Genomic DNA, 10,103 nt, shown 5'->3' on the forward strand with positions numbered 1-10,103 from the left:
TATATATATATATATATATATATATATATATATATATATATATATATATATATATATATATATATATATATATAAGCATATGATTTGCATAAAACTTGAGATTCTCAGCGTATGGATTTAATATGACTGATATGATCACATACAAGAAGGTAACAAGCCTCGAGAGCCACGATTTGATTCCCCTCTAATGATGCGTTTCCTTTTGAAACAGGAAGTGAAGGCAGAGTGCTGTCGTGTCGTGTGAAGTGCTTGATTGATCAAGCCACGCCCCTACCCAATCGAAACATGATATAAGAGATGATCGTGTCGAGGTCACGCGTCAGCGCCGCCGATGGTGACAGAGAGCCGCAGGGACGTCTTGACGTGTGTGAGTGGAATATAAAATGGCGAATAACGACGGAATCACGTTCTCCAACAGTCTGAGGAACCGGCAATCCGGTACCGAACAGCCCCGAGTCGGTAAAACCCTCCTCTGAAAAGTCACATGACCGCTAATTTGCACAAACTCCGCCCTCTTCCATACGAACACGTACTCTCAGCTGGAAAAGGGAAGAGTGCAGGACGAGCTGCTAGGGTAGAGAAAGACACGCCCCCAGGGGCGGGGCGTAAACCTTTTGAAGAGAATTTATCGGACGAATACGACACTAGTTCAGCATGAGTCATTCGCATTTTTTACTTGAACTGTAAAATTAAAAATCATCCAAACGATTTTTGGTCATTTCTTACCTGGATATGTTATCGTTTCAGGGTCGGGAACGTTCAGAGACAGGTATGAAAAGCTCTTAAACAGCAGTTTGGATTTCAGGGGAACTTTAATCGAGGGAAAGGAACAGATGCGCAGATGATACTGTATCTCGTGTCGATGTTTGAGTTACACATGAACATGTTTCCCAGTACATGAGCCACAATCTGCTTTAATCTGCAAGTACATAATGGCATTTTCGAGACAGCCTGGCCTCCTCCTCAGGCTGTGTGTGTGTGTGTGTGTGTGTACGTGTGCATCCGAGTGGCCCAATTTAATTTCAGCCTCCACTCATTCCGCCTAGTCATGCTGTCCAGCCCACACACACATCATCATCTTCTTCATCTTCTTCTTCATCATCTTCATGAAGAACTCTTTAAACATCATGCTGGACCTTTTTAGTGCTAGGCCTTTTATTTGGATTAAAAGGCGTGACCTTGATATTAATATACCCGGATGCTTCAGGATGAGGAGGACACAGTGTTTCTGATATCACGGTTGCCATGTTGGCACATTTCCATCAAAATTGGGCTACTTTTTCCTTTACTAATACGGAGGGTTATTTTCTAATGCAATTTTTGTTTTTGCAGACAAATTGGTGCGCTGGTTATTTAATACAATATTATATAGTAATAATAATAATAATAATCTTGTTAGTAATGTATGTGGATAGTGATTATAATTTAAATCAGAAAAGGGTGAAAAATGGGTTAAAGAAAGTCTACGAAATAAAACTAGTACATGATGTTAATTGTATAAATGTGCTTGCTGTGCATCAGTATATTGTTTTACACATTTTACAGGTTTTTGTTATTTTTAAGAATATATTATGTGATAAATTTAGGACGTCGGTGTTTAACCCACACTCATAAACCATTCATTTAAGGCTGTTTTTTTAGAAATATATAATGTATATATATATATATATAAAAGAAATTCTTTCACAACATATTTTTAAGACATTCATTTTGGATGGTCAGGGGAAAAACTGTTCCTTCTTCAAAATGGTTCTAGGAACCTTTTCTGTAGGATTCTACATAGAACCGGTTTCTCAAAGAACCACTAAATGAACCTCTAAAAATGAAATGATTATGATTTGAGCTTCTAACAAACGCATTATATAAAATTATAAAAACCTAACCATCTCCTGATGTCCTCCACCTACACACTTGCTCTCACCCCAAAGTAGGACTTGTGCCCATCGTTCCACAGAAGCACTAGGTCGGCGTCGGTGGGTTCCCCGCGGTCCGACATGCCCAGCAGGAGACCATGGCGCAGCTCCTTGGCTCGGAGCTCCATGTACACCTCCTGCTTGGCGTAACTGATGTTCCAGTAGAGCTCCAGCTGCCCGGCGGGATCCAGTGGGACGTGGTAGGGTAAGGAAGGTCTCGAGGGGTCGTCTGGAGACGAAGATGAAGACGGAGACAAAGATGGGGATGAAGCGTGGTACGGTGCAACCAGGAGGACCACCAGGGCAACGAGCAGGATCGCGTAGATCAGCGTGACATCCTGCAGACGCAGGTCCTTGTTTAACAGACGCATCACTCCGTCTTTTTAAAGGTGGTTCAGAATTTTAATCTTAAAACGTCTTTTAAGATGGTCCGGGATGGGTTTCAGACGTCTCAAGACGTCTCACGACCTTCGTCAGGTCTTCTAGAAAGATATTTTATCTCCAATATGCTCAGCAGTTGATGTTGTTACCCAAGCTTTTCCTTTTCACTCGATTTCTTCTAACCTTCTTCAGTACCGCCGTCTCCTCTCTGTGCAGGTCCGTCCCTCTGTCCAGCGTTGGATCTGTTCTGGATCTGCTCGACCTCTCTCTCCTCCCCAGGCTCTGGCTTTTAAGAGCATGACCCAGTGACAGGCTCTACTTTATTCTGGCTAATTATGTTAGTTCGCTTAACCAAAATTCAATTGTTTATTTAGCCTCTGGCCAAACTTGTTTCTTTCCCCTCTTTTATTTTTTTCCCCCCCAAAACATCTGCTGACGAGTTGCACCGGTTTCCTCCCGCACCAGGAGTGCACGAATTGTGATATTTGTAAAACAAAACACATTTAACTCAACTTAAATTGGTTTACATAGATTGTTGGTTAATTGTGAATCACTAATATTCCAGTTGTAGTCGTGTTTAATAAAAGCTTTATTGATCATTTTCACCAGGGTCAAGCTCATAAACCAACCACCAGGCTTCCATTATGCTGCCTCGTTTATTGTTATTAAAGTCTGCGGTGTCGCCTGTGGTTCTCCGGGAAACTAGGAAGTGTTCGACACCAGAGTCGAGCCGAATCCTGGCGCCAATCTTCTATCAGAGGGACCCAAATGTTCGTACCTAAGCTGGTTTGCGACTTCTTAATTGCACGATAAAACGCCACGGAGTCATGTTACCCATGGTGCTCCCGGAAGCCAAATGTCACTAATTACTGGATGTACAAGCCAAGTAAGTGCTTTTTTAATACCCGTATTTTGATTGGCCGTCATCGTTGCATCTGTTTTTACACACTTGGCAGGTGATGGCGCAGTCTCCGCTCAGACACTTCATCCTCGCATCAGAACATCTTTTTTTCATGCTCGAAGCTCTCTGTTACGGCGATGCTTCACGACAGGAGCCTTGAACCTTTCACTTGCCTGGGAAGGAATTAAAAGAGTATCATGACAAAACCCTGTCGAAGTGGTGTGATAGACAGAGCCTCCTCCTGTGCTGAAGGCCCGAAGGCACGGTGACACACGACTGCAGCTGTCGATGGTGTCGTTTCAATCAGGGAGGCATGGACAGCTTGTTTATGATGGGGGGGGGGGCTAAAGGTTACGTCCCTAGGGCTATGGAGTGTGCTGGGGAGATGGATGGATGGATGGATGAACGGGTGGAGGAGGGGATACAAACAGAGAGGGAGAGAGACAGAAGAGCAGACCCTGGTAATAAAATTAAAGCCTAAGGCAGGAAGTGAGACGTGATTTTGTTCTCCTGGTTAGAGCACTTTACCATCGTTTGTATGACAATCCTCTAACAAAATCTCCACAGAGAAGCTTTACAAGAATAAATGTTTATGTGACGTTTACGGAAGGAGTCTCCAGTGTCAGTGTGAAGCTGTAACATGAGGTTTTTCTGACATCTTCAGGACAGAGGAGTTTATAGAGTTTAGAGCCGCGAGTGTTTTTTTTTGTCTTCTTAGCTGTTTATAGCTGTAAGTAAGGAATGAACTTGTTTCGTGGACATTCGCTGTACCCACAGATGGATAAAAGGATGCTCTGTCATTCTTTAACGAGTGAAAAGTTAACATCCACCTGACGCTCATCCGTCAGCTCTCAACCCGTGATGCGCTGGAGCTACGCAGGGACCGCCTCCTTCAAAAAAATAACAATAAATAAATGTATAAATAAATAAGTATGGAAATAAATACATGCGGGAATAAATAAATATAAAAATATAAAGAATAAATAAAAGTTTAAAAAGAATACACGTAAATAAATAAATAAATAAATACAGGAAATAATAAGTGAAGGAAAAAAGTCATACAAAAACAAATATGGGATTAAATTTAATTTTAAAATGAATTATATTTGTTTTATCGAGTCATTTATTCCTTTATTTATTTTCCTATTATTACTTTATTTATTTATTTATTTATTTATTTATGATTTCTGCAGGATTGGTCCTCCATGAACTGCTAGCTAACACAAGCCAGCTTGATTAACCCGTCGTCGGGAAATCAATCACCAAAACAGTAGCTTTTGGAATCAATTTAAACATAATAATAATAATAATAATAATAATAATAATAATAAGAGTAACCAGCTCTAACCGCGCTCTCACCACAGGCAGCCATTTAGAATTTTAAAATTAGTGACGAGTCGTTCGTGTGCGAGTCAGTTCATTGATTCGGCACTTTAAGGTGGACACTGGGAGCCGAATCACAGTTCTGAAGAATCGATTCGGTGGGATTGAGAATGGGAGACAGGAACGTGTTCATACTGCAGTAAGTAATAATAGTCTGGAGTAATTTATGAGAGAAAATTGAACGGATCCGTGCGTTCAGGGCTGTCAGGGGTTTCACCTCACAGCCTTCTGGTCACTGAAAGTCTTAGAAAACCCAAAGAACTGGAACTGTGCTTCTCCTATTAGTCACCAATCCAGTACCGATCCGGTACCAATCCAGTACCAGTGAGGCAGTTTAGATAAAACTGCTCAAGACTAGCACCAATATGATGTAATGTTAAGTATGATATAAGACCACACAAAAGCGGAGGTCCTTAAACAAACCAAGGTTGTCCTGAAAGTTCTGAGATAAATGGAGAGGAACAAAGCAGTGGACAGGCAGCGCCAACAGGAAGTCATGATGAGGTGCACAAAGCAGTTCTGACGCTGTTCGTCTGTATATAGACTCGTGCTGGACGGCTTTGCACACTTTATACCCAAAAAGAAAAAGACAAGAGGGAGAGTCACACAGTCCTGAGGCTCACACTGACATTATTCAGCCTGGAACACACACACACACACACACACACACACACACACACACAGTGATATAAACTGCAGAGTCTATTTATACATCCATGTAGAATTTAGCACTTTTTGCACACACAGAACACACTTATTAACCATGAGCATGAGTCACCGATACGGAGCGATCACATCCCGCTCCACGGCTCATTCATCATCGTCTGGGAATGACGGCGTCACTCCAGGTTTTTTAAAGCAAACCCACCTACGCTACTCAGTCAGGCTAGTTACAGGAAAGAGAGCGGCCGTCTGGTTGGAGAGTAAAGCCTTACAAACAGAGCCGGTTGACGGAGGGACGAGTGGAAGGATGAGAGGGAGAGAAATAGCCTCACTTCCACCCATCTCCCTCCATCCATGAATAATTCAGAGCCGTGTCACTACCACACAGACCAATCTCAGCTTCTTACTATCTGTAGGCTTAATAATTGATGTGAAAGAAAAACAGCTTTCCACTTTTATTTCAACTTCTTCCCTCCCCCCCCCCGATGAGTCAGAGAGGGAGGGGAGGGGAAGGGAGGAAGGAAGAAAGGAAGAAAGAAAGGAAATGTGGGAGGAGGGAAACGGATGGAAAGTTCAAGATGGATGGGGAATCAGAAAAGGATGGGCAGATGGGAAATTAGAAATGCAAGAAATGCAGGGATAAAAAATAAAAAAAAAACAGAAAAAGAAATGAAAGGACTGAAAGGGGAGGAGAAAAATAAAGAAGGGATGGAAGCACTGCAAGGACCGAAGGGATGAAGTCATTAAAAAGGGGACGTTGAAATGGATAGAAAGGGAATGAAAGATGAAGATGAGAAAAGGATGAGAAACGGATAGCAGAGGGACGAAAGGACGGAAAGGAATGGAGGGATGGGAGAATAGAAGAAGGGTGGAGAGATTAAGTCATAAATAAAAGGGAAGCATGAAAGAATGAAAAGGGACGTGAAGATGAAAATGAAAAAAAGGTTGAGAAGACAGCAAGGAGTAAATGGATGAGAACACAGAAGGGGGACGGAGGGATGGAAAACAGGACGGAAAGGGGAAAGGGGAAATGAAAGGGGATGAAAGGACAGACGCATGGAAGGAAGCGGAAGGAGAAATGGATGGGCAGAAGAGAAATTGGAACGAGGGATAGAACATAGGGTGATGAAAGGACAGAAAATCCTGGAGGGATGAGTAAATAAAAAAAGGGTTGGAAGCACAGAAAGGGGTGAAGAGATGAAGGAATAAAAAAAAAAAAAGAAGAGATGCTGACATGGGGAGAAAAGAAGGGATTAAGGGATGGGAACATCAAAAGGGACGGAAAGACAGAATGTTGAAAAGGATGAGAAGATAGCAAGAAGTGACCAGATGGGAAACTGAAAGGGATGAGGACAAAGTAATAGAGTGGAGAAAAATGGAAGGATGGAAAAAGGGAAGAATGGAAAGACATGCGAGAGTAGACGAACGGGGGAAACGGAAAGCGCACGGAAGGAAGGAGAATGAGAAATAGATGGCTGGATAGGAAACTGAAAGGAGGCACACAAAACAGGGAGATGAACGGTGGAAAGAGATAGAGGGATGAGTCAATAAAAAAAAGCACAGAAAGGGAAGGACTGAGAGAAATCAGAACGGATGGACAGAGAGAAAGGAAGTGTGGGACAGGGAAAAACAAGTCCGATGAAGTGATGGAGGGATGAGGAGTCAAAGCAGAAAACAGAAAATAAAAAATTGGATGGAAAATAAAAAGAAACAGAAAGGAATAAACGGACGGGAGGGAAGAAGAGAAAGGAATTAGGAACCGTAGCATCTTGGGAAAACTATTCAGCGGCTAAAAATGTTTTCGCAGAGTTCTCCAACAAAAGCTTTTGATGACGCGTTAAATTAGAAAAAAGAACTTTTCCGACAAAAACACGCTTGTAAACGACCTCCAGCCTGCAGCTGCTCTCCTCTTCTCTCTCCTCCTTCTCATCCCTCGCTCCGAGGCTCAAAACCTCAATATTAACTTACGCTTTTATCTGACAGTTCCATCTTAATGTTTTGTTTACAAGTCTGAGAAAACGACACAAGATGTCATGTTAACCCTCGGGCACGATAACTTCATCCCATCATCATCATCCCATACAGGAGCTCTCTTTTAGACCCCGTACGGATAATTCTCCAAAACGCCGCTGTCCTGAAGATGTCGGAAACCTGTTACAGAAAAGTATTAACACCTTCTGACCAATCAGAATCCAGAATTCAACAGCGATGTGGCGTGAACGTCAGCGGTGGAAGAGAAAAACGACGGAGGGAGAGAAAATACGAAGGGATTTAAACACCAGTGTGAAAAGGTGAAGATAGAAGGTAGTGAACAGGGGACAGAGATGGAAAGAAATCGCAGGAAGTCAAGAGCTTTAGCCTTTTAGTTCCAGGTCCAGTATTTGTACGTTTCTGCTGATAATGTGGGCGGAGCTTGCTGGGCAGAACTGCAAATTTACAGAAAGACCGATCCGCCATTTTGTTTTATTTCAGAGCCGAAGCGTTTTTGTTCATACGTACACGCCGAGTTTAAAACCTTCACAAGAACGGGAAGCTTTCTAAAACAAGGTTCCTTTACCTTTCGAAAGGGAAACGTTTTGTTTTCAAATTAAACTCACCAAACTTTCTACACACGCGTACACATAAAGCGCAGTACTCTCACTCAGTGAGGATTTAATACGGAAATCCAGACCTCAGATGTTGCCTCGGATTTTGGCGCTATTCCAACGTTACGGGAGAGTTATGCACGCGGGGGCGGAGTTTGACTAAAACAGAGGCGTGTCTCGGTTACTGCGATTCTGCTGTTTGACTGAAAGCTGCAGTACTGAACTTTTCCCTCTCTATCGCCATCTCTGTTTGAAACATAAAATTGCAAGTTACCGGCGGAGTTGTTTTCTGCTTCTCCGTGGATGGATCTGATGGTTTGAGGTATACGTACGGGTCGTATATTAGCTCCAATACTTGACAACACAGGTGGCGGCGGGTACGGTTTTCTTAGAGTAGAGGTGAGTTTCTATCTCTTATAGCTAGCAGAAAATATGTTCAATTTACCACACTGACAGCAGCAAAACAAACAAACAAACAAACAAACAAACAAAACAACAACATAGGAAACTCGATACGTAGCTGAATCACACGAACAAGTGCACTAATGCTAGCTAGCTACCTACTGAGCCACTGAAATATCTGACTTGTTCAGCAGAAAAAAAAGCATCTCCACGTCAGTCTTCGATCCCTTCAGATCTCGGAGTTTTCTCCAGCTCTCAAAAGCCATGTTGATATTCGTTCTCGTTTTAGCACGGGCTCTGTCGTGTTCCCTTTTTGACTGCAGGCTCTCCGCGGTTCCAGGTTTCTTAGTCTTAACAACAGCTGGTTCCCCAGATGTCAGCGACGACTGCGTTCAGAACGATCCGGATTAACGCAGCCGTGTAGATGACAAGTTTCAGTTCTAAGCGACTGTTGTAAGAAAAGCTACAAACACTCCAACGTCCTCAGCCCCCGCTCACGCGATATAGTAGCCGGCTCTTCTTCTTCCTGTTTACGGACGTGACGTAACCACGCAAAGGCGAATGGCGGCACGAATTAACGTCAACTGACGTCTCCAGCGAAATCCGACCCGATAGCGCAGATTATAAATCGTTATTTTAAGCTTACCGTAGTGAATCGGAGTGAGGTAAGGAGACAGTTTTTGAACACTGATTTTTGACGTGCTCAATAACAGATTTCTGTTCGTTTTAACTAAAAAAAAAAGTTCAATACTGCAGCTTTAAGCACGCTGGTCTCGTGCGAGATCAGCTCGAGTGAGGAGCAGGGTTACGTCCGGCATCACTGTCTGACTGTTTGACTGTAAATTAGGCCAAAGGTGAAGGATCCAGGACACCCAGGGAAGTGTAATAAAAGCACCTACATCCCACACACACACACACACACACACACACACACACTACGATCTCATGAGTATCTCCTGGCTTCATTAAGTGGTGAAACGCGAGTTACTATGAGAGCACAGAGATATATAAAAAATCAAATGGCAGTAATAAGGAGATGCGCTGGACCATGTGCTATTTTATAATCTGCTGAATAATGAGAGCGGAAGCCATACTGTTAAATGAAACTGAAGTTGCTAATTAAATGGATGTTGATGAAGGAACACAGAGGAAGACGGGTCCAAACACAAACAACCGTCTCCACATGGCCGCCTTCCAAACAGTAAAGACGGATCAAGGGGCCGTGCGGTTGCTCCGTGTGTCCTAGACGCCGCTCATTAACATGCTGAGCGGCGGGGGCCGTGCAGATGGACCTGTACTCGTGTTGGCCTCCGTCCATCTCCAGATGGAGAGACGCGGAGTCCGTGCTCCATTATACAGTTCGTTTTATTGATATCAACTTCAGAGGGAAAACGCGATGTGTTTTTACTGCCGTATAAACATCGGGCGATCAAGTGTGTAAATGAGGGTGAGGAGGAACAAGAGAGCGGAGGAGAGCGGAGGAGAGAGAGGGAGAAAGAGAGAGAGAGAGGGAGAGAGAGAGAAGGAGAGAGAGAGAGGGAGGGAGAGAGGGAGAGGGAGAGAGAGAGAGGGAGAGAGAGAGAGGGAGAGAGAGAGAGAGAGGGAGAGAGGGAGAGAGAGAGGGGGGGAGAGAGAGAGGGGGAGAAGGAGAGAGAGAGAGGGGGGAGAGGGAGAGGGAGAGAGGGAGGGAGAGGGAGAAGGGGAGGGAGAGGGAGAGAGGGAGAGAGGGGAGAGAGGGAGAGGGAGAGTGAGGGGGAGAGAGGGAGAGGGAGAGTGGGGGGGAGGGGGGGAGAGGGAGAGGGAGAAGGGGAGAGAGAGAGAGGGAGAGGGAGAGAGAGAGGGGGGGAGAGAGAGAGAGAGGGGGAGAAGGAGAGA

General features: G+C 43.9%; 2 protein-coding genes across 2 annotated transcripts in view; one reads left to right on the forward strand and one right to left on the reverse strand.

The window, feature by feature from the left end:
- dbh (dopamine beta-hydroxylase (dopamine beta-monooxygenase)) overlaps positions 1-2,708 on the reverse strand; it is an 11,938-nt gene extending 9,230 nt beyond the window's left edge. The window contains exon 1 of the mRNA XM_053645951.1: positions 1,922-2,708. Coding sequence (XP_053501926.1) covers positions 1,922-2,284 — 363 coding nt within the window. The 5' untranslated portion in view covers positions 2,285-2,708. The remainder of the gene's footprint in view (positions 1-1,921) is intronic.
- Positions 1-10,103, forward strand: part of ptgdsa (prostaglandin D2 synthase a) — a 90,982-nt gene that overhangs the window by 20,322 nt on the left and 60,557 nt on the right. The gene's annotated exons all lie outside the window — the stretch shown is intronic.

The sequence above is a fragment of the Ictalurus furcatus genome, chromosome 16, assembly GCF_023375685.1.
Source record: "Ictalurus furcatus strain D&B chromosome 16, Billie_1.0, whole genome shotgun sequence".
NCBI classification, from domain to species: Eukaryota; Metazoa; Chordata; class Actinopteri; order Siluriformes; family Ictaluridae; genus Ictalurus; species Ictalurus furcatus.